This window comes from Neovison vison, chromosome 1 (assembly GCF_020171115.1).
Source record: "Neovison vison isolate M4711 chromosome 1, ASM_NN_V1, whole genome shotgun sequence".
Taxonomy (NCBI): Eukaryota; Metazoa; Chordata; class Mammalia; order Carnivora; family Mustelidae; genus Neogale; species Neogale vison.
In genome coordinates, this window is record NC_058091.1 from 82,826,876 (window position 1) to 82,852,673 (window position 25,798).

At 37.0% G+C, this 25,798-nt stretch overlaps 1 protein-coding gene across 1 annotated transcript in view; it reads right to left on the reverse strand.

Annotated features, from left to right (window-relative positions):
- Nucleotides 1–228: 228 nt before the first annotated feature.
- RFX6 (regulatory factor X6) overlaps nucleotides 229–25,798 on the reverse strand; it is a 62,793-nt gene continuing 37,223 nt past the window's right edge. The window contains exons 7-19 of the mRNA XM_044236950.1: nucleotides 23,203–23,310; nucleotides 19,120–19,197; nucleotides 18,903–19,016; nucleotides 17,331–17,380; nucleotides 14,680–14,839; nucleotides 13,444–13,588; nucleotides 11,918–12,027; nucleotides 10,830–10,947; nucleotides 8,714–8,836; nucleotides 8,209–8,415; nucleotides 6,052–6,564; nucleotides 4,995–5,207; nucleotides 229–470 (exon numbers count right to left, since the gene is read on the reverse strand). Of these exons, the coding sequence (XP_044092885.1) occupies nucleotides 295–470; nucleotides 4,995–5,207; nucleotides 6,052–6,564; nucleotides 8,209–8,415; nucleotides 8,714–8,836; nucleotides 10,830–10,947; nucleotides 11,918–12,027; nucleotides 13,444–13,588; nucleotides 14,680–14,839; nucleotides 17,331–17,380; nucleotides 18,903–19,016; nucleotides 19,120–19,197; nucleotides 23,203–23,310 (2,115 nt within the window). The 3' untranslated portion in view covers nucleotides 229–294. The remainder of the gene's footprint in view (nucleotides 471–4,994; nucleotides 5,208–6,051; nucleotides 6,565–8,208; nucleotides 8,416–8,713; nucleotides 8,837–10,829; nucleotides 10,948–11,917; nucleotides 12,028–13,443; nucleotides 13,589–14,679; nucleotides 14,840–17,330; nucleotides 17,381–18,902; nucleotides 19,017–19,119; nucleotides 19,198–23,202; nucleotides 23,311–25,798) is intronic.

Sequence of the window (25,798 nt, forward strand, 5' to 3'; positions counted from 1 at the left end):
AAATATTAAATCTTCATAGCTGAAATGTTTGCATCTTCAAAGCCCCACTGGTTCCAATGATAATGTTTGAAACTATAATTAATAATGAGATCACATTTTAAACCATTTGTGTGCAAGGCAAAGTCTGCAAATATCTCCACTCATTAAGGAGTTCTCCATAGTTTTGTATCAGTGACTTGAAAAACAATGTCCTATCACTGTATATTCCATTTTCTTTACTATGATGGCAATCTGAGTGAGTAATATTTGAGCAGTAGAGATTTTTGGTTTCATTCCCCACCCAACATTATTGATTTAAGTGCCTCCTGCTGCTGTTCCCATGAACACAGTATTGATGGGTGGTAAAGAGGACACCATTTCTCTACCATTCGTTCCATGGGAATCCAGGGTCTCTTGAGCTGGATACTGATTGGAAGTTCCATACATACACTGAGATGAGGAGGAAGGAATTGGTGTTTGCAAGCTGGATGCTGTAAAGGAAAATATAATCAGCAATTGAATATTTGAATATTGACTCCAAAAATTTTTGATATTTTTTCTTTGCAAGTGCCACTCACTCTAAGCCTCTTTATTTATTTTTGTATTTATCACAATATCTATGCTATTTTGTATTTATCACAATATCTATGCTATTTTCCCAGAAATTGTTTTTTCTTCTGCACAGTTCACAAAGGAAACTCAATTTCAAACTTAAGTTAACTTAAGAGACAACCTTATCACCCAAATAGATCCCAAATTTACCTTCTCTTTCCATCCACACTTTATTGTTCAAACCACCATCTTCACCGCTATCTCACACCATACACAAAAATAAACTCAAAATTGATGAAAGACCTAATGTGAAAAAGGAATCCATCAAAATCCCAGAGAACAGTGGCAGCAACCTTTGTGACCTTGGAAGCAGTAACTTATTGCTAAACATATCTCCAAAGACAAGGGAAACAAAGGCAAAAACGAACTATTGGGACTTTATCAAGATGAAAAACTTTTCAACAGCAAAGGAAACAGTCCACAAAACTAAAAGACAATCTATAGAATGGGAGAAGATATTTGTAAATTTCTTATCAGATGAAGGGCTAATATCCAAAATCTATAAATAATTTATCAAACTCAACACCCAGATAATCCAGTCAAGAAAGGGGCACCTGGGTGGCTCAGGCCTCTGCCTTCATATTAGGCCATGGTTTCAGGGTCCTGGGATTGAGCCCCAAATCAGGCTCTCTGCTCAGCAGGGAGCCTGCTTCCTCCTTCTCTCTCTGCCTACTTGTGATCTCTTTCTCTCTGTCAAATAAATAAATAAAATATTTTTTAAAAAAAAGAAATGGGCAGAAGACATGAACAGACATTCCTCAAAAAAAGACATGCAAATGGCCAACAGACACATGAAACAATGCTTAACATCGCTTGGCATCAGGGAAATACAAATCAAAACCACAATGAGATACCACTTCACACCAGTCAGAATTAACTGCTAAAATTAACAACCTGGGAAAAAACAGATGTTGACAAGGATGTGGAGAAAGAGGATCTTTCTTACACTGTTGGTGGGAATGCAAGCTTATACAGCCACTTTGGAAAACAGAAAGGAAGTTCCTCAAAAAGTTAAAAATAGGGCTACCCTATGAGCCAGCAATTGCACTATTAGCTATTTATCCAAAGGATAAAAACATAGTGATTTGAAGTGGCACCTGCATCCCAATGTTAATAGCAGCATTGTGCACAATAACCAAAATATGGAAAGAGCCCAGATGTCCATTGACAGATGAACGGATAAATAATATGTGGTCTACCAATGACCCAGCAATTGCACTACTGGGTATTTACCCTAAAGATACAAACATAGTGATCTAAAGGGGCACATGCTCCCGAATGTTTATAGAAGCAATGTCCACAATAGCCAAACTATGGAAAGAATCTAGATATCCATCAACAGATGAATGGATAAAGAAGATGTGGCATATACACAATGGAATACTATGCAGCCATCAAAAGAAATGAAATCTTGCCATTTGCAATGACGTGGATGGAACTAGAGGGTATTACGCTTAGCAAAATAAGGCAATCGGAGAAAGACAACTATCATATGATCTCCCTGATATGAGAAAGTGGAGAAGCAACGTGAGGGGTTTGGGGAGTAGAAAAAGAATAAATGAATGAAAAGATGGGATTGGGAGGGAGACAAACCGTAAGAGACTCTCAATCTCACAAAACAAACTGGGGGTTGCTAGGGTGAGGGGACTAGGGGAAGGTGGTGGGGTTATGGACATTGGGGATGGTATGTGCTACCGGGAGTGCTATAAAGTGTGTAAACCTGGTGATTCACAGACCTGTACCCCTGGGGATAAAATATATATGTTTATAAAAAATAAAAAATTTTAAAAAAATAAATAAAAATTATATAAAAAAAGAATATGTGGTATATACATATATAAACACCAGAATTTTACTCAACCATCAAAAATAATGAAATCTTGCCATTGGCAACAATGTGGTTGGAACTAGAGGGTATTAGGCTAAGCAAAATAAGTCAGTCAGAGAAAGACAAATATCATATGATTTCACTCCTTTTTGGAATTTAAGAAACAAAATAGCTGAACATAAGGGAAAGGAAGGAAAAATAAAACAAGACTAAATCAGAAAGGGAGCTAAACCATTAAGAGACTCAACAATAGGAAACAAACTGGGTTTTGTTGGAGGGGAGGTAGGGGTGATGGGGTAACTTGGTGGTGGGCATTACGTGATGTAATGAGCATTGGGTGTTACATGTAACTGATGAATCACTAAAGCCTCCCTCTGAAACTAATAATACACAATATGTTAATCAATTTATTTTAAATTAAAAAATTTTTAAAACAAAAACAAAAAAACCACCGTCTTCTACCTGAACCAACATATCAGCCTCTTCACTGGTCTCATGACCCTCACCTTTGCCACACCCTCTCATTGTGCAAGGAGCAGCCGGGATGATGTTACTGAAGTGTACAGTAGACTGTGACTCTTCTCAAATGCTACAATGATGACTTCCCATTACTCTTAAAACAGAATCCAAGCTCCCTGCCCTGGTTCACAATACTTTCTATGAACTCGTCTCTGTCCGCTGATTTATTTTACTCTACTGTTTTTATTCACTATGCTCAAAACACACTGGCCTTCTTTCTGCCCACTGAATTTTCCTTGTTCTCCTTTCGGAGACTATGCACTTATTATTTCTTATGCCTAGAACTCCACCATCAGGTCTTCATGTCAATGCTTCCTCATTACTCAGCTTTCAACTCCAATGTCGCTGCTTCAGGATTCTTTTCCCAACTATGTAACCAAAAGCAGTTTCTCCATAACTATTTGCCATTTTACCCTACTTAACTCACTTCAGAGTATCCATCATTAACTTTTTAATGCATTTGTCTATGTATCTACTGTCTTATCTCTCCTTACTAGAATGTAAACTTCTTATAGATAGAACTCCATCCCAATCACTGTTATAAACTCATGTCTATAACGAAGTTTGGTACATAGTAGTAGATTCTCAAGAATTTGACCAACTTGCTCCCCAACACTACATTTCCTTCATGTATGGTTGCTGGCTTCTCGTTGCTGTTTATCTTGTTTTTCTAACTACCTGTTTTGTCCCTGAAAACCAGTCTTTATAACTAAGGAAACAGTGGGTCCTAACTTCCCTTGCACTCCTTACCTCTTACTCTAGTCTCTCTTTTCACTCAGAAGCCCTCTTTGCTATTTACCTATAAGCCATCTCTGACAACTAAAGCTTAGAGTCCATCCTACACCCAAGCTATGTTCCAGCAAAGCTTCCACTATCTTTACGAGTAAACAGAACTAATAGTAACAATAGCAACACGTACATTTTAGTCTGATGGTGAGGAAACTTCCTGAAGTGGAATTTTCTGCTTCATTAGAGTAACCTAGAAGCAATGACCATCTGTAGATAGCATGAGATGAGCTGCTAAACTCTGCTCAGGGAGCAACTGTGATGGTCACGGAAAAGGAAGAAGTGCTTCCTATTGAGTTATTGGAAAAGCACACTGAGAGGGGAGAGATGGAATTTATCTCATCTTCCCTTATGCTTCAGTTGGGTGTCAATGCTCTTGACTTATGCTAGCTTGAAATCTATTCCACTGGAATATTTCAACCATTGCATATAAGCATTAACACTCTGCCTTGATACTTACATGCAACTATACTTGTGCTGTGGGAAAGTAAATCTATCCATATATAAATATATATATTTATATTATAACTAAATATATCCATATATATATCCACATATATTTTTACCCCTTTTTTCCAATGCACTGATGTATGGAGTTCCTACGCTGTGGCAGACACTTGGCGGGTGCTGCTGACGCATCTAGTATGTCACAGAGATTTTACAGGGAGAGCAACCTGGTTGCAAGAAGATGCTAGGGGACTTCATGGCAAACACACAGTTTTGCTCATTTTTACTTAAACTATATGTAGCAGAACAATAAAAATAACATTTTCTACAGAGCTGTCTAATTCCATTTTACATATAATTGAGAAAATGACAGTAATGTTTATCACAAATCACCACTGTTTTCAACCTCGAGTGGCTTTGGGGGTACTGCTGGGGATTATGGGGTCCAAAGACACCTCTTGGCACTGCCCTTGGGTCCAACAGTGAACAAGAGAGAGTGAGAAAAAGACATCATTCCTGCCCTTGTAAAACTTAAAGTCTTTCCAACTGCATCTGATGGATTTGATTTGTTTTTTGCAAACATAAGAGGTGTCAGCTTTTGAAAGAATAACAGATTTAGCACTAGGTTGTGCAGTGACATATATACTGGGAACTGGGAAGACTGTTACTAATACAAAAATAATACTTCAGATCCAAAGTGATAGGTCACCCATAGGAACAGGAGGGCCCGGTTCACCTCAACAGTCACCCTCCAAAGTAAAACTACATACCTGAGGTTCACAGCTTTTTAAAAATGTTTTCAGGAACTACTAAAATAATTTACCTACTACTGGAGTTCGACAGGCAACTGAAGGTGATGTGTCTGCATAAAACGAGCTGGTCTGCTTTCTACTACTGTCATCTAAAATGTTAAGTGGATCGTGGATGTCACTGTAGGGAGGCAGTGAGCGAACACTGCTGATGACGGACACGTGCTGATTCACCATCGATCCAAGTCTATGAGGCTCTGGGTAGTTTACGTTGCTTCCATAGTATCCTATAACAGAAAATGTCAAGAATGTACTCTTCGCTTACTACAGAGAATATTCCAGGAAGGAAAAAAAGGGACAAGGTAATAGAGTAGAACCCTAAAGATCCATGGTATTACATTCACATCTCCATTTACTATAGAGTTGGATCCATGCTTGTATATGGATATGGTTCACTATGCTGGTTTTTTCTTTTTAAAAATACAAAGGAGTTATCCTATTGTTAATTTTCAGATATAAGACTACACCTCTTACATATATTTTCCTCTTTTAAATTAACAGGATCTTCCTATAAACAAAGAAATCACGACTAACCTCTCACAAAGACTACACTACTTGTCAAATACCAATTTTATCCACAGATTTAGGTTTCTGGAAGAAGGACTGGCCTACACTTAAGAGAGAGGACACTGAGCCTTCTTTGGGGGCTGAGGAAGTCTACAGATCTTTCCAACTCCCTAAACTTTAAGTGTTTTATCAGATTAACAGGGGCATTTTTTGGGTCCTTAAGTTGTAAGATCTGCTGCTAATTCTCCAGAAGAAACATTATTCACTAGAAATATTTTCAAGGGACAAAACATTCTTCTCTTGGACTTACTAAGGGAGATCTCAAACAGTTTGACATAGTTATTTTTCATCATTTGTGGCATTTAGAACAGCAACTTTAAGAAACCACAGGAATTAGGGACATGTTTATATGTGGAAGAAATGAGCTCCATATATCTAAGATTCCATGAGCTTTAGAAACTTCACATGGGATGACATGCTGCTCAGCAGACATGGAGCTCACTGTCTGATTTTTGCTTTCTTGCCATCTCAAAATCCAGAAAGATTCTTTAAAAATTTCAATACCGTTAGGTGAACTAGGAGGCAATGTTGTTCCTTGACAGCTGGCAGCTCCTGTGTTGCTCAGGAAATTGAAGCTTCCAGTGTTTAAAAACTGCATACTGTGTGTATCTTGGCTGTGTGAGGATGGTCCATAGCTGGAAGGTGGCCGAGAATTATATGGAGACCCAGCACAGCTGCCACTGAAGAAGTCTCTAGAAAGCTGCTGTTCACTCCAGGCCATGCATCGACCATGCTCAGGACGATGAGGGTACAGTCCTGATGGGGGGTGAGGCTGTGCCCTAAACACAGTCTGATAGTTAGAGTTGGTCCCATAAAAGTCATGGTTGGCTTGAGGGTGGGTAGAATAAATGGACTCTGGGAATGTTGAGCAGTGTGATGGGGCTGACAGGACGGGGCCCACACTTGGAGGTCTCCCAGCCATTGGCCCCTGGTTAATGACGCTTCCTCGACTTGCCATGGCTGGAGAAATGGGTGGTGTCATCAAATGACCAGTACTCTGGGAAAGCTCCATTTGACCTGGAAACAAATTCACAGAGCATTCACCAGTGGCATATTAAAATAAATGGGCACATATCTTTAAAAATTATCCAAAAGATGTATTAATATATATTTTTCTAATTTGGTTCATTCCCACTCTCTAAAAATAACAGAACTGGGGAACACTAAAAGCCTGGGTTTAAAAGATACCATCATAAACAATGAATTTTGGAACACTGAAAAAAAAAATAAAATGAAAGATACCATCACAATAAATAAATAAATAAAACCATTGCAATATATGTATATTTCACAACATGAAGACATTTAGTATTAGTGACTGTGGAAAAAAGTCCAGGATGGCTTCGTGCTTCCATGGGTACGAAGATAGTTACAGCTCAAGCTTGGGAAGAAAGGTCAAGGGATCTTCACATTTCTTCATAATTAAAAACCAAGCTGAATGCTAAATGACTGAATTTTAGGGTAAAAGGAAAAGGCAGTAATGTCAAAACCACCACAGCTTCCATGTTGCATTTCTCCGCTTGACTTATTTCGCTAAGCATGATATGCTCTAGTTCCATCCATGTTGTCGCAAATGGCAAGATTTCGTTTCTTTTGATGGCTGCAACATGGGGGCTTAAGTGGGTAGGAGAAGAATCCATGAAACAAGATGGGATAGGGAGGGAGACAAACCATAAGTGACTCTTAATCTCACGAAACAAACTGTGGGTTGCTGGGGGGAGGGGGGTTGAAAGAAGGGGGTAGGGTTATGGACATTGGGGAGGGTATGTGGTTTTGGGTAAATTGGAAGGGGAGATGAACCATGAGAGACTATGGACTCTGAAAAACAATCTGAGGGGTTTGAAGTGGCAGGGGGGTGGGAGGTTGGGGTACCAGGTGGTGGGTATAATAGAGGGCACAGCTTGCATGGAGCACTGGGTGTGGTGAAAAAATAATGAATACTGTTTTTCTGAAAATAAATAAATTGGAAAAAAAAAAACCACCACAGCTTCAAAGCAGCGGATTCAAAACATTATGCAAACACTACTGATGAACAATGAGTTATGAATGCCACCTACTCCCTGAGAGTCTGATTTTCCACTGGTGGGATTGTGCCCCTGAACTAAAAGGCCCTTCCAGGTTTAAAATTCTGTGTGTCCAATGAAGTTATACCTATGAATTTCAGAAAAGACGTAAGGGACTTAAAATAGTATCTAGTAATGAGTTCAAGCCAAGCCACTAAGCATTCAGATGTACACAAAGGGAGCTCTAGACCAAAGAGGAAAATTATTGTAATGGTTATCCTAAAATGACCATGTCTACTTTTTCGTGGAGGAGACATAAACTCAAAAATAAATAGGAAGACCATTTTTTTGACTTTCAAAGCATCTTCAAGATTTATATAACAAATCTAATTTTTCTTCTACTAAATGAAAATAACTTATTATTTGTGTTTCCAGCATAGCTAAGTGAGCACATCACAGTATGGTATCTATGTTCATAATGGTATTGATAAAAGTCTGAATGACAAATGCTGAAAAAGTCACAAAAATATAAAGCTTTAAGAAAAGTTAAGACAAGCCTTTTTTAATTCTTGGAATGGCTGGATGTTACCAAGTTTGAAGAAAACAGAGGAACAGCCTCATGAGAGATGGCATGCAGCTTGAGTGTCCCATAATGTACCTGGGAGTGGCATGGTGTCAGTAGTCCCAGAAGGGAATGGAGGAAGAGCAGAGGGTAAGCCTCCAGGATGGCTGGATGACAGAGGAAGATAGGCTGTTTCCACATGACTTTCATTCTTCACGGTGTCACTGGAAACAGTGCTCCCTTTATTCCGGTTGGCCAGAAAGCATGAACTTGGAGAAGCAGTGAAGGCAGCTTTACTTGCATCTGGAAAGATTTTTTTTTTTTAATGGAAAATCTAACATCATTCCCTCACCACCTTCAATTAAATTCTCACAAGAACATCCATTTTCTATCCTCCAGAACTTCCAGTAAAATCCCTTGACTTCTCTATGTGTAAATAGTGGAGAGAAAAAAATAGTGTTTCAATTAGTGTTACCATTCTGTGTTAGTTGTGACATGCTTGGGAAAAGAAACCTCTGAGATGTTTACACATGTACTTACAAACTCTTGAATTTAGGTTTAAAGAAAGAAACATGCAAAGCAAGATATACTTTTAAATTACCTGAATTCTTCATATACTTGTCCAGTAAATTCTGTAACTCCTGCTCTTTGTCATTATTGAACTGGGTCTCCATGGCAAGGAGAATGTATTCATCCAGAAGCATTCGGATCAAATGGAAAGAACCTTGTTTGTGGATGGGAGTGGGGAGAGGGCAATGTCAGATGAAAGGAGGGAGAGAAGGAGAAGGAGAGAGAGAGAGAGAGAGGTCGAGTTATCTTTGTGACCATCTCACAACACTTTACAAGGAGCAACTGAAATCAACAAATACTTGTTGGACTTTAAATGACCTGCTAAGACCAACATGCTTAACCTGAGTCTCTAATCTTTCTGTGTACTGCCTGCCCAGCTTACTGTGTGTACTGTCCTGCCAGCTCTTTGGCCACTAATTACATCAAAGGAAAATACGGATGAAAGTGAGACATGCTTTATGCTTTAAGAGGGCACACACTGGAGTGATAAGCTTTAGCCTGGGGAGAATGAGCTCTACTCTGCTCTATTTCTGTTTACTTTGTACTAAATATTTTGACAATGACTACTAGGATCTGAAAAAAAGTATCAAGTAAGATGTCTTTCTAGCCTGAAACAAAGTTCTCCTTGGTTGGGACAAAAGCAAAAGAGTCATTTTCATTTGGAAGTTGTCCTGGAAAACCTTAAACTTCTTTGAACTATTCCACAGGCTTCCCAGCAAAAGGCTGGTTTCATCATAAAGTCAGGCTTCAATGTATATTTTAAGAAACCTTACATATAAGCAAGAGATTTCAAATAAAAGACTCAAGACATTTTGTTCATCCCTCAGTGCAAGTTCACTGATTTTATCTAATTCCACTGAGAATTAAATAAAAACAACCTAGTTAACTATAACCTATTTATAATATGAAGATTTCTTGAAAAGCAACTACTAAATGCAGAAGTACTGTCCACGAGCTAGCATTATGGCTGCAAAACTCAGAGTCCCAGAAATTTTAGGAAAACAAAGGTTTTCAATTTTTGAAAAAGCTAACTTGACTCAATTTGTTTCATAAGTCAAGTTGATCAGGAAAGATGTTTCAGAGACATATGAGAGCATGTCTTCTCAGCTGCTCTTTGATTCTTGGAGTGCACCTATGGGCTTCCTGGAAAAGATGAAAAATTTGCCATACTGCAATGAGTAGTGTCTTTGGAAAATAATGTACTAATGATTGTTTACTTGCTTGTTTAACAACAAAAAGGTACTGATGGAATGTAATAATAATAGCTGCTATTCATTAAGTGTTCAACAGGTACTAGACTCTGCTTTTTTCATGAATATCATCTCACTAAAATGTCCATACAGCCCAATAAGCCCAATATTCATCCTCCCTTTTTTTAAGGGCTTCAAGTTCTTATCTAAAATCTAGTTAGTTAGGATACAGTGTAATATTGGTTTTCAGAGTAGAATTCAGTGACTCATCACTTACATATAACACCTAATATTCAACACAACTAGTGCCCTCCATAGTACCCATCCCCCGTACAGCCCATCCTCACCCACCCCACTCCCCCTAGCAACCCTCAGTTGCTTTATAGTTAAGAACACTCTATAGTTAAGAGCCTCTTATGGTTTTCTTCCCTTTCTCTCTTTGTTTTTCTTCTTTCCCCATGTTCACCTGTTTTAGTTCTTAAATTCCACATATGAGTGAAATCATGATATTTTTCTTTCACTGACTGACATTTCCCTTAGCATAATACACTCTAAGTCCATCCACATTGTAGCAAATGGCAAAATTTCATTCTCTTTTATGGCTGAGCAATATTCCATTGTATACAGACCACGCCTTCTCCCTCCATGCATCAGTCAATAGACATTCAGCCTCTTTCCATAGTTTGGCTCTTGTTGGTAATGCTGCTATAAATATTCATCCCCTTTACAGTGAGCAGAGGCAGCTTGAGTTAAAACCAAGCCAGAGAGAAGCAGTGTTAGGATTTAACTGCCTGTGGTCTGACTCCACAAGCCAGGGTCGTTACTACCATTATCTATTGGCTCGATAATCAGATCTGAGAAGTGACAGTGCCCCATGTTTAAAAACCAACAGGAACTGTGACTGGAGAGTGAACGATGTGTTCAGGGAGGAAGAGCCTTATAAAGTACATGAGATACCAAAACTGGATGCATTGTTCAAGGTGAGGTTATGCATTACTCGAGCACCAAAAAAGCTCCACTTAAGCAGGAAGTCTTGAGCCCTCTTCTTTAAAGATCTTCCATTTTGTTTGCTGGTCTACAAGTAAAGGAACAAAACGAAACTGTAAAATCTGCCATCTCGTTACTATATGCATCCTACGTAAAATCAAGAGGTTGAGAAGCTGTCTGACAAATGGACAGATGGCATGATGTGCAATTTATTTTATCAGATATAGTGACCTGTCCAGGGATTTTAATGTCTGTCTGTCTTTGTTGTCACTTTTAAGGCTAATCGATCTTTATTCTGTATGGTTTTGTTACCTAACAGAACTGAACAACAAAATAAAATAATTCCCAAATTATTTTTGTGAATAAAAAATATTTTTGTCTCATTTTTCTTTGACAGAACTTCAAAAAAGAACAGAAGGTGAAGTGTCAAAGAAGGGTTATATATTTCTGTGAATGATTAACTCTAACTTCTCTGCTCCTGAATGATAATCTGTTTTCTTCCAGGAGAGGAAAAAAAAAAAAGTCCCTACTCTACAACAAGTTTCCTTGATAGGGCATGGCTAACACCAACTAGTGATGGATCTATTTGCTCTTACTGCCTTGCTTCATGATGGATGACTTGCACCTTCTCAGAAAGAGTTGAAAAAACATAGAAAACACGAAATACTGTGCTCCCAGAATTTAAAAATAGAAACACTTAAAACTACTCTTTCTGTCAGCATTTATGAAAATTTACTTTTACAAAAGGGCCAAGTCTTCCCAATTTTTGTCTTTCACTATTGATGTTACTCCACTGTTAATTTTATGGACTGACAGGGAAGGCATAGTGCCTTGTAGTCCTTTGTCAAGAAATGGTAAATAGAACTGAATCTGCCTGACACTCTCAAATCTGGCCTGTTCTTAATTTTGATATTTGAGCCACCTTATTTACAAATCTTCAAATGCTATTCAAAGCATTTTTACACACAATCACCCGTCCCCCATCATGCAAGAAATTATAGCCAGTTTAGCATTTACTATTAAAAATTCTATTTTGTGAATATGTCATTGAAATATACCTTAATAACTCTCTGCTCGACCACAGTATCCAACCATTCAATAAAAGCCTCCACAGTGGCATTCTTCTTAAGAAGATCTTTCAGTTCTTGGAACACTGTGATAGAGTCATCTACCATATTAAAAAAAAAAAAACACAATATTATTCTATTTTGAACCCAAGAGATAACCTGAAGCTAGAAATCATTAAGAATTCTATAGCATAAAAGGAAAAGACAGATGAAATTAAATATGTTAAAAGAATTATTTCATATCTTGAGAGTAAGTAACAAAAACATCCTTAGTTATTTACTCTTCAAAATTTGAATAATAATTTTAGGTCTCTTGGTACAAATTGGAATAAAAGCTTGTGTATTATATAAGTATGTATATACTAAGGAAGAGTAAATTGTCATTTATAGCTGATTATTGATTCTGAATCCGAAAATTTCATTAAATGGAACAGATTCATTGAAAACTGATGAATGAGCTAAGCCAAACTAGTTGATCTCCTGCTTTCTGACCTATCCTTTACCTTTAGCAAATATTAAATTTTTCACTGCAAAACTGAGCTGCTTACATGAAGAATCTTTTATCTTGTAAAAGTTAAAGGGGCCATTTAGGACTATCATTTATTAAAGAGTTTGAAGCTTACTGAATCTCCAAGGATAATATAATTTTTGCTAGGAAACAGAAAACAAAGCTGAAGTTGGACCACCCCAGAGAGCAGCCAATCATTTGTGCAACAGCCTATCGGAGGCTGCACATGTCTTTTCAGAGAAAGAGAGCGGGAAGGAGTGGTTTGCTATCCCTGGGAGACAGAGCCTAGTTGTCTAGTCACACATATTGCCTTTGTAAATTTTGTTGGATCATCCAAAACTGGGCAGGGAATTTCTGCTTTGAAAAACAGTATTATGTTGAAATATCATTTTGATATGCATCATATACCATATGAGGCTAAGAGTGTAAAACACAGGGAAGTGTATATGCATGTAATGTAAAACTGAAAGAAAACCGGGATGCCTGGGTGGCTCAGTGGGCTAAGCGTCTGCCTTTGGCTCAAGTCATGATCCCAGAGTTCTGGGATCAAGTCCCGCATCAGTCTCCCTGCTCAGTGTGGAGTCTGCTTCTCCCTCTGCCTGCTGCTCTCCCTGCTTGTGCTTATTCTCTGTCTCTGAAAAATAAATAAATAAAATCTTAAAAAAAATGTAAACAAACAAACAAAAAAACTGGAAGAAAACTCACAACACTCAAAAACATTTCCACTATTTCCAGGTTATTTCTAGGCAATAAGATTATGAGTGGCTTTTATTTTCCTCTAAATATTTTCTACATTTTCCAGTTTTTCCACAATCTGTACCTACAATTGTTTTCAAGTAGAGGACAATTTCTTTTAATTAAAAAAGTTTCTAAAAACCAAGGTTTCTCAAACAGTTATTTTTTGGTCTAAGGGGACTCCCACTCCCACCTCCATCAAAGAGTTATCCAGCCCAATATGTCAATGGAAGCAAGGCTGGGAGACCCAGATCTAAACAGAGGGAAAACTTACGTTCCGTGTAGATATCAGATTCAGTGTCTGTGCTGCCAGAAATGGTGAGAAGGGCCTGTGATCCAATACTATTCAAATCAACCTTTTCAATATCAGATACCATGGAATTCACGACATGCTGGTCAAAGAGAGCTGGTCTGGCAATCTGCGTGAAGAAAGTATAAAGACACTAAATCATATTATCGATGATTTATCTAAAGGAAAGTTTTGGCTACCGGAGAAATAGTTCCTTGAGAGAAGAGTATCATGAATGTTTTCTTATTTTAAAACCAAAAAACAATAGCTGAGACTTGTGATCATCTCTGTTAAAGCTTTGAAAACTATTTTTGAAACTAGAAAATTATTTTTTTAGAAGATTTTATTTATTTGTTTGACAGAGATCACAAGTAGGCAGAGAGGCAGGCAGAGAGAGAGGAGGAAGCAGGCTCCCTGCTGAGCAGAAAGCCCAACGCAGGGCTCCATCCCAGGACCCTGAGATCATGACCTGAGCCAAAGGCAGAGGCTTTAATGCACTGAACTACCCAGGTGCCCCTAGAAAATGAATGTTTTAATCCATGGTCACATAATAAGTATTTTACAGGGTTACATTTCTTACCTGGAACTATCACAACCAGGTCTTTTAAAATCTAGGGGACTAGAAACTTTCACAAAGCAAACAATTATCTGGGGGGAGGGGAAATACATTTTAACAATATACAAACAGTAATTTAAGGATTACTTTCTTCTCCCTATTTAAGAGACCCAAATCAGTTGGTAGCTTAACATGTGTTATTTGTGGATTTCACAATATCAAATATCACATGGGTGCAGTCACCACAACCTTAATTTTTATTAGCTGGATTCATGTAGCAAATAACAGTTTTTCATTTTATACTGCATTCAGAAGTTTTGTGTCTTTTTTACTTTTTATTCTGAAATAATATTAAATTTATAAAAAAGCTGCAAAGATAGTGCAGAATATTTCCATATACTCCCTATTCAGCTTCTTCTAATACTATCCTCTTTCCTAAGCATTGTTTATTGCCCAAATCAGGAAATTAACATTGCTACAACACTGGTAGGAATTCAAATTTCCATCCATTTTTCCACTAATGTCCTTTTTCTGTTCTAGCATATACTCTGGCATCTCATATTGCATTTAACTGTTGCCTACTTGATCTCCAATCTCTGAAAATTTCTTACTCTGCTATCAGATAATTCATTTTTTTAAATTTGGTGACTCAAATACCAGCATACCTGAGCAAGGTGTAAGAAAGATGTTTGTCGTTTCAGGGAGGATACAAATCTTCGCACAATAGGTATCTTCTTATCAGTTAGAGCTTCTGGCAAGTTTTCCAAGGATGAAACAACCCACTGTTCCCAATTTTTAGCAAAATTTCTTATATCTGCTAATAAGCTACACACACACACACACACACAGAAAGAGAGAGACCAAAAAAAAGCCTATGTATTAAATGCTAAATTGTTCAAAATGCATTACATAAATGTAGTTTAACGGAGGTATACTGTTATTCTATGATTTCAAGAACATGACTTCGAACTCGGATAGATTAAGCCTAGGTCTGCTATTATCTCCTTGGTCAAAATAGTCAGTCTCCTCAAGCTCTGGTTTCATCTATTAAATAGGAATAAGATTAGTATTTTTGTCACAGTATTGTTATGAGGATTTTTATAAAATAATTCATGGAAATTTCTCTGGTCTAACCTTGTATGCAGAGGGTAATCAATAAATAATACCTTATTAACATTAGCTCACGGTTCAGTCATTTTCTATAAAATATTTCTGGGGAAATATAAGTATGCATCTTGATTTCAACAGCTTCCTGAGAGACATCACAGAGGGAGCATAGTGCCATTTCAGATATTTACTATTAGTTTCTAGTAACCTATTCTGATAGTCCAAATATAACTGTGAGATACATAATTGAAAATCTACTACAGGACCCTATTTAGAAAATTGCAAATGTTAGTTGTGCATATACACAACATTTGTATATAAACACAAAAATTTAAAAAAACAGTAACCATCTACACACTACATCCCAATAAAAGAGATCTAAATTTACATTTGGGATGGCACTTATACTGGTAAGCAGTAACATCATACAGGAAAAAGAACAGAAGTGGAGTTCGAGAGCTCTCAGTTAAAATCGTTGCTCTCCTTCTTACAAATTCATTGATTCTGGGCAAATAAATTAATTCCTTCTGCTGCCAGTTTCCTCATTTGTGAATATGGTATCATAATAGCTTCCAGGGAATAGTCTGACAAGTTGTGTTTTTAAAAAATCCAATTGTTCAATGATAAGGAATAGGTTAAATAAAGTATAATATTTTTCAGGTGCTAGAAATCTATGCAACCATTTAAAAAGATAATGCTGATCTGTATTTGATATGAAAGATTTTCACAGCATACCACACTAGTATGTATACCATGGTTCCTTTTATTTAAAATATGTCTATTTTTCAGATACTCTTAGAAAAAAGTCAACGAAATAACAACCTAATACATTAAGAATGTGGAGAGCTTTTTAAATGTATTTGTGCATGTTTTTCATTTTCTACAAAGAAACAGTTGCCTACTTAATAGATAAATAAATAAATAGTCATTTTCAGGTGGTTGGAGGAGTTAAGTGAAATAGTTTATGTAGTCTCAAACCCATGACGTGTTTAATAAACGCCAGCTATTATTTATTAGATCAGTTGCATGGCTGGATGTCTGCCATTAAGTTCAACCATTCTGCTGTGACATAGAAGTGTTTTTTTTAATATTTTATTTATTTATTCGAGAGAGAGAGAGACTGAACATGAGCAGGGCAGAGTCAGAGCAGGGAATCCAATGTGGGACTCAATCCCAGGACCCTGAGATCATGACCTGAACAGAAGGCAGACGCTTAACTGGCTGAGCCACCCAGGTGCCCCTGTGACATAGAGGGGTTAGGAGTACTTAATTCAGAGCTCAGACTAGATGTTTTAAGGCTACACATTATTAATTAAAAGAAACGATTGATTAGAATGATACCAGCTACTATATAAATAAATAAAACAATCTAGAGGAAAAGTAAATAAAAAAATTTGTTTTATCAATCATCATGCATTTATTGAGAATCAACTATGTTCATCTGACATGTATTTGTGCTCCAAAATACTAAAACAAATTTCACTTTTTCATTGCACATTGTTTACAAATCAAAATTTGGCTTTTTGTTTTCAAGTTTTTATTATTCACACATCAGAAAGATTTTATGAAAAATCTTCAGGTGTCATTTCAATTTGAGATGTTTTTATTGAAGTATAATTGACAACATTATATTAGTTTCATGTGTACAACATAGTGATTTGACATTTGTATACATGTGAACTTGTCACCACAATAGTCTAGTTACCATCTGTCATCAGGTGCCAGAGAGGATGGGGGTCTCCAGGGGTGGGGGCAAAATGGGTGAAAGGGATCAAAAGGCGCATGAAGACACATCTTCATTAAAAGAGGGTAGTAGTTTTGTTATGCTACCTTATGATTTTGCAATTAAGACCAAAGTTAATAATAAAGACAAAATAGTTCTTTAATTTTTATCATTGTGGTTATTTTCCATCAGTTATCCCCACTTACATCCCTTTAGCCAGTTTCCATTGAAAAACTTTCTAACTATTTCAAGGTCAATGACACCTAAATATTAATTTTTCACTTGGGTATCACTCTATTAAAAGGATTTCAGGATGGTTCCATCAATTTTGTTCATTGAGGTTTCAATATAAGGATTGAAGCACATCTCCTAGCTAGGCAAGTAATCTTGATAAAAAATGAATTTCTACTTAATGTTTTCCTTTAATATGATGGATAGGGTTAAACCCTACACTAAGAAATTACCAGTTCTATTGACTGAACCTACCTTTCAGGCATTTCTTGCATTGTTGCAGGAATGAGAACATCTGTAAGAACCTTAATCACAGCAAAAGAGAGTTAACATAAATCCTTACTTAATATTTTCATAGAAAGACACTTATTTGTCAATTACTTTGTATTCCTAGCTTTCTAGAAAATGATATATTAACTCATTTCTGGAAGTTATATTTTTATCTCTGAAATGAATGTGTGTGTGTGTGTGTGTGTGAGGTGTGCGTGTGTGTGTGTGTGTGTGTGAGAGAGAGAGAGAGAGAGAGAGAGAGATAGAAAGGCAGGGTGGGGATCTAGAAACATTACAATACTAGGTTAAGCAAGTAACACTGCTATACTGGGTCCAGAGAGTTAATTATCAGAACAGAAAGAATATTGAAAGGAAGGGCTAGACGAAGCCCTAAACATGGACAAGATGAATAGGACTTGAATGAGAACTCATAGAAAGAAGAAATTAGATAGAGATGACTGATCCCAGCTCAGGAAAAATTAGACTAAGGAAGTGGGGACCAAATAGGATATGGGCAAAGCAGATCCACAGAGCCCGCTGATAAACTGAGTGGTCTGGCTTGACAAAGATGACCAAGAGGTCTAGAGGAAAACGTATTTTAAAATTTGGGTAGACGCTAATCTACAAAAGCCTGTGTGTCCTAGCAGCAAAATGCACATGTATTCCATGTATGAGACAGTAATGTATATGCCCAGTAAGTTAGTTACCAATGAATTGACCTTGGTAATCATGTGCTGTTTTATAGACTGAAAGCTGACCCCTCCTTAGAGATGGAATGAAGGTGCTGCAGAAACTCGTTCTACTGTGCCTCCCTAGGTACCCCATGAGGAGTGCATTTAAAGGTCCTTAAACTTAGGACTTTAGTGTTGGATGGGGAAAAAAAAGGACCATTTGGAAAGGAAAATAAAAAAGAATATGCTTTAAGGATATTTCTTGGAGGTACTGAATGACAGTCCAAACAACTTTACCCAGGTTGAAATGCAGTTTTCTCCCTCAGCTTGGACCTTAGTGTTGCTCTAACTAAGGGACACACTACCAAGAAATTAGTGTCTCCATCTTCCCAGATAAATGTTTGGCTAGAAGGCCAGCCAGCTCATCTTGGTTCATGATGTCTTCGTGACCCTTCTGCAGACTTTTATTTGGTCTGAGAACAGAAATCAACGCTAATTCATTAAAGCTAGAGATTTCCAGTATTTTTAGGGTGTTAATCCCACAAGGGTGCTTCAATCTGCTTTTTCCCCAGAACACCAATAGTGAAAAAGCCATTATGCTATTTATTCATTCTGAGAACACCTTAAACAGTTACTAAAAATTAATAAGTTTTCATGTATTATTAGCAACTATAGGACAGTTAGAATCATTCTTAAATGTAGACAGAAATTTTGTTTTCATGTAAATGTACATTAAAATACATACTTATTAAATATTGCTTTCTCATCAGAAAAAATATTGTTTCTCCATCCAGAAATAACAAATTTATTGTAAATAAAATGGAAAAATGTAGACACAATGCTCATTAAAATACAGTTTGTGTTTAAGACACCCTAAAGAGCTTACCTTATAAAGAATTGAGTCACAAACACAGAAAATGTCAATGATAACAGGGTTTTCAAGCAGGGGAAGAAGATGATCAGGCATTCCTTGCCAAAAGTGTAATAAGAAATGCTGGATCTAGTTATAAAGCAAAAAGTATATACATTAAAATTCTTTCTTAATGTGAACTCATAAAGAACAAGACAATAATGATCTGCGAAGCATTCTTTGTCACCCTTACCTCTTCAAAGTTTCCATTAATTGCATTGTCCAGGATGCACTGGCAGTGAGTTTTATACATCATTATGAGGGTATCAACCTATTTCAAGGGAGACAATGCTTAACCAAAGAGTCCTTTCAACCCCGCCTCATTTGTTTATGCATTCATTGGTTTATTCATTTATTCAGCATGCATTTTTTAAACTCCTGTTATGTACCAGGCATTGGGCTCAATGTCGAGGAATCAAAACCAAAGGCACAGTTCGTATTTCCAGGAGCCTACAGCCTTGTGAAGGGAGAAAGGCAAGCAAACCAACACTTACAGCATAGCATCATGTGAACAATGAAAAAAGGTGATTGTTCAGGGAGCTGTGAGCCAAAGAAGCCTTGTGTTTTTCTACCTAGTAAGAAGATTATCTTTGGTTGCAGGAATAAACATAAAATGGTGAAATATATCACCTCTTCATACAGTTGTAATAAGTGGGTTCTTGGGCAGTGTTGCCTAGTGGGTTCCAGTGTGGGTGGTGGGGTCAGCTAAAATCAAGTGCCCAGTTCCCCTGCCCTACTGTGCACAGGATGCTTGGTCTCCGAACCCTAAGCTTTTTGTCTTTAAGTAGGACGAATAATATATTACCCAGATTCAAAAAGATATGGTGCACGTAGAGCAGTGTCTGGTACACAGTAAGATCTTACTAAATATTATCTGAAATTAGTAAGAGTAAATGACTCAAAAATGTACCCAAGAAAGATCTGAATGGTGAGTGTCTAGTAGGAAGAGTCTCTGTTTCCATGCTACCACAGACATTTGGATAGCATAGCTAAAAGTTGTAAATATATTCTAAAATCCACAATGGTTTATTACTAAATAATACTTAAACAAAGCTAAGCTTAGAAATGTGCCCTCGGACTGCCTAGGTTTGAATACCAGCTCTGATCTCTCACTCACAAGCTATAGGATGTCAAGCAAGCCACGTAACATTTGCGTGTTCTAAATTCCTCATCTGGAAAATGGAGATGGTGATAACAGTAAATTTCTAACAGGGCTGTTATGAGGACTAAACAAATTAACACAAACAAGGTGGTTGGAATAATCCATAACACATGTTGAGAGACTGACTGCTGGAGCTATTTTTATCCCAGCATGGTGACGGTGACAGTGACGGCAGTGTCTTACTCTAACCTGCTCTCCCGCCTTTCTATCCCTACAGCCTAGTGAGAGCACACACCTCTGTGGTGTAGCTCAAGGCTCTATCACAGTGATGTGCAAACTTGTTAATCTCCCTGCAAGATTAACTGTATGCTGACTATAGGACGCCTCTAGCAGAATATGTCACCACTGATGCAACTGAGACAAAGCTCTATACTTTAGGCAATGATATTACATTTTTTAAATTTATTTTTTATTTATTTTCAGCATAACAATATTCATTATTTTTTGAACCACATCCAGTGCTCCATGCGATCCATGCCCTCTTTAATACCCACCACCTGGTACCCCGATCTCCCACCCCCTGCCCCTTCAAAACCCTCAGATTGTTGTTCAGAGTCCATAGTCTCTCATGGTTCACCTCCCTTTCCAATTTCCCCCAACTCCCTTCTCCTCTCCATCTCCCCATGTCCTCCATGCTATTTGTTATGCTCCACAAATAAGTGAAACCATATGATAATTGACTCTCTCTGCTTGACTTATTTCACTCAGCATAATCTCTTCCAGTCCCATCCATGTTGCTACAAAAGTTGGGTATTCGTCCTTTCTGATGGAGGCATAATACATTTTTATATAGGTTGCCAAGACTCATGTTTAAAAGTAAGGATAAAAGACAGTATGAAAGATAGAGGCTTGTCTCGAGAGAAGTTAGTGAGTATGTGGTTGGGGGGGTGGGTGGCAACTGCCTCGAGTGACACCATGATGAGGCAGAAAGTGGCCCCTCGGCTTAAGCCAACCCCCCACCTCACTGGCATCAACTTCTCCCTGGAAAGTCCCATCCTTTCTGCTTCAAGAAAGCAGGGGCATAAAGTACTTCGCTTCAGCCCACCCCTCTCTTGCTAGAAACTGTTATCTGGGGAACTTGGCTACTGGCTAAGAGGGTAAAAAGCAGGGTCCAGCTGTCTTCAAGGGACAAAGAGAAGTGTTAGTCCCTGGTGCTCATGATAAGGACCACTGGGAATGTCCTTAGAAACCAGGGGTTATTTAAGCATCCTGATACTTGAGTGAGAAATGATTTACCAGTTTTTTAAGTTGACAGGAAGGAATTCCTTGGAGACTAGCAGAGAAACTGAAAGAAACTACTGGAAGATGTCCTCACTTCTCTTTTTCCTTTGCTCCTCTCCCCATCCCATCTGTCTCACCAGGAATATTTACACAGCAAACATCTTCATGATATGTTTGCATGTAAGCAATTCTCTCCACATGGGGGATCCAACAATACCCTCCCCAAAGAACCATGTTCCCCGGAACATCACTGATTTCCACAGGTTTCCCCACAGACTGTCATATGTTAGCATTTACTGAAGTCATAATATCACATAGCATCTATAAGTTTAAAAAAAATGATGTGATAACCTTGAGAAACATGATGGGAGAGAATGATACAAAGTGGACACACTTCAGGAGACTTTCTTGGAATCAGCATGTGAGAATTATCTTCAATATTTTGCCTGTTCTTAACAGGAAGAGGAGGTCATCAGAATGAACCCCGTAAGTTACTGTGCATCTCTACTTATCTGTCAATAGATCTTTTTGTCAATGTGTTTTTATATTGCCAGTTTCCACAGAAAGCCCACTACTAATGTAATCCAGTTGGACATTAGTTATTCATACTCCTCTTGAGGTGCTATCTTTGTACCTCAAGAATATGAACTGACTTAACATATATATATATATATATATATATATATATATATATATATATAATGTTTTCCTTAAGGGGCACCTGAGTGGCACAGTCGGTTAAATGTCTGACTCTTGGATTCTTCTCAGGTCATGATCTCAGGATTGTAAGATCAGTCCCAGGACTGGCCCCACCCCTGGATCCCCATTCAGTGCAGAATCTGCTTAAGATTGTTTCTCCCTCTCCCTTTGTCCCTCCCGCCCTGCTTGTGCACTTTCTCTATATATAAAATAAGTAAATAAATGTTTTTTTAAAAAGGTATTTTTCTTGGGCGCCTGGGTGGCTCAGTGGGTTAAGCCGCTGCCTTCGGCTCGGGTCATGATCTCAGGGTCCTGGGATCGAGTCCCATATCGGGCTCTCTGCTCAGCGGGGAGCCTGCTTCCCTTCCTCTCTCTCTCTGCCTGCCTCGCTGCCTACTTGTGATATCTTTCTCTCTCTCTCTCTCTGTCAAATAAATAAATATTTTTAAAAAAAAAGGTATTTTTCTTAAGTACTAATGACAAATTAACTTGGGTTGAAAGAAGAATGCAGAAATAATTTGCCCTGGTTTAATACTAATAGCAGGAACTGTTAGTCATTCAGTAGATACTTAGAAAATGACTTTAGAAGTCCAAAAATAGAGGAGGATTTATCCTTAAATTTTACTATATAAGCACTGAAAAGTCACAGTGAGGATTATTTATGAACTGAATCCCATGAAACTGTTTCTTCCTTAACTTTCAAAAAAATTGGAAATATATAAGGGAGCACAGAATTTTCTAATGGAAAGGAATCTTTGCCCACTTCTAGTATAGTGCTTGCATTCATCCAGGTATCTACCCCTCAATGCTTGGAATAAATTCTGTCCCAGAGAAGTGTCTGATGACTATTTACTGAAATGATATGAGGCTAATTAAAACATAAAGCTTATAATTAAAGAAATTGCATGTGATAATTTCTTCCTTAATACTGAGTTTTAAATAAAAAATACTCTTTAGTCTTTTGAGGTTTATTTTACCAACTTCTGATTACATACTATCATGGAGATGGTAAATAATTAATTGGAAAGTGTTTAATCAATGTTAGTAAACATTTGTCCCTCCTATAAATCAGTCAATTATGTTTGATTATGCAGATTTCTGACTGCTTCCTGCAAGTGCCATGAGATTCCCAGCAAATTGAGATATGGAACCAACATATCAGAAAATCAATAGAGAAGTATCTTTAATTGATACCTTGTCTTTAGAAATGCATCCTTGGTACACAAGGTGTTGAGCACTAGGGAATTCTGGAAGAAGTGTTCCAGTTTTTGAACTTAGTGAATATTTGCGAGTGAAGCCACCCTATAATAGGAAAAATGGAAAGAAATAGATCATTATCAACTATTTGGATCCAAAATACAATTCTAATAAAATAGAAACTCATACAATTTCATTCTTCTTCATCCTGCAAACCACGACGACAGTTAAGGAGATTTTGATAAACTGTTTAGATCATTCAGCTGAATAAACAAGACATGTTGGCAGAGTTATTGTTTCTAAATTGTAAGTAATTTCATAGTCAGGATATTTTTCTTACTTTGGGCTTTACTTTTGAGTATTGTCAGTTTGCACAACTTTTAGAAATTTAATTTTAATTCACACTTGTTAATGGCATAAGTTTTGAAAGATCCACTTTTAGAACTATTGCAATTATGTTAACTATAAGGGATCAAGAATTGCCAAATCCATTATGGATTACCAAATCATTTGTGGACTAAGTAAACAAGACGATAAGAAGTTAATTTATGTAGTCTCAGAAATAATTAGTGGTAGAATTGTGAATGGATTCTAAGTCTTCTGATTCCCAAATTAGTACTCTGAACTTTCTCACCTCAACCTTCCCCTACCCATATTTAGATATGTGTTCTCCTTCCATATCCCTTGAGGGGAAAGTACACCTCTGGTAGTTTTCAGAAAATTAGAAAAAGTGGCAAACAACAAATAATATACAATGCTGCAGGGTTGACATAGTTACAAAAAATCCACACAGAAAGGGAGAATGCATATTTGTGACAGAACCAGAGCCTCAGTAAATCAGTCTCCCCAGGTCATAACTGATTGATCTTGCCCCTCAAATAACGATTTAACAAACAGGTTTGTAATAAAAAAAATTTGGGCAAAGAATGAAATTGTGATTATGGTAAAGGAAGCAAGGTATTCCTGGTAAGGACAAAATTTCATTCTTTCTCATAGTTTTCCTATATTTTCTTCTAGAGTTTTTGTGTTTCTTCATTTGTCTTTGCCATATTGAAGAATTAATGCTTACATAAGTTGGGTTCTTACCCTGTCTTATCATTCACAAACTTTGTAGACTTACAGACTTATGCGCTAAATCAAGAAGAAGTTAGGAGGACTTTTCAGTCTTTAATGCAGATATTTTAGATATTTTGATTTCTTTTTTTTTCTTATTGACTGATTTGATATAAACTTTCCAAAAATTTTATATTAAAAGTGCAGCACTTTCAGGTTAGGTTTTAGTTTTCATCCTTGTACCCTCTATTTTTAAGTATGGATAGAGAAGAATTATTCTGATTAAATAGTTTTTAGGAAATTAATAAAGGGGGGCACCTGGGTGACTCAGTTGTTAAGCGATTTGTCTTCGGCTCGGGTCATGATCCCAGGGTCCTGGAATCAAGCCCCACATTGTGCTCCCTGCTCAGTGGAAAGCCTGCTTCTGCTTCTCCCTCTCCCTCTTCCCTGGCTTGTGTTATGTCTCTCATTGTCTCTCTCTCTCTCTCTGTCAAATAAATAAATAACTCTTTAAAAAAATTTTTAAGTAAAAAATAAATTTAATAAAGAACTACTATATACATGATTAACTATGATGAACTGATATATTAGCACAGTTAATCCCAATCTACTCTATTTAATCAGTCTTAATAATTCAAGATATGTACTCAAATTCTAATTTCAGGAAAGTTAACACTTTTTTCTTATATCTTTTCTCATGGGTGGAAAATTATGTTTGTTTGTCCCAAGAAGTAATTTAGTGAAATTAGAAGAGAGAGAGAAACAGAAACTGAAAAAAATGTCAATACATAGTGTTATGTAAAGTCTAAGTTAGGAATTAGAGAATAGTCTCATTTCCATTAGCAAATATAATTAATAATAAAAAAATTTTCCCCAAAGAGGGGGGAAAAACCGGTTCAGAAGATATTTAATAGGTGAGTTTTATCAAGCATTCAGGAATCAGATATTTTCAAACTTAGATTTTTTTAGACAGTGGAAAAGAAGAATCTTGTTCCAGTTCATTTGAAAACTTCTTTGCCAAAGGCAGACAAGGACAGAAAAAGAAAGAAAAAGGACAGGCCAGTCTTGGTTATTATCATACTTGAAAGAGTACCGAACAAAATATTAGCTAACCAAACCCAAAAGTCTATAAGAATGGTTATAACCAAGCTAGGCTTAAATTCACCACATTGACAGAAGAAAAGAATACCATTTATAATCATCTCAATTGATACAGAAAAAGCATTTGTTAAAAATCCAGCTACCATTCACTTCTCTCTCTCTCTCTCTGCCTATCTATGCTAGAAACTTAAGAAATTTTCCTTAATCATTCAATATTCAAAATATTAAAAAAATCAAAATAATTACCAAAAATCCATAGCAAATATCATACTTAAAAGTAAAATACTATAAATGTTCTTTTAAAAATCACAAATAAGATAAAGTTGCCTACTCTAGCGTCTTTTGTTCAACTCTGTACTAAAGTTAATGACCAGAGCAGTAAGGCCAAAAAAAGTAATGAAAGAGTACATATTGAAAGGGAAGAAACAAAACTAGCATT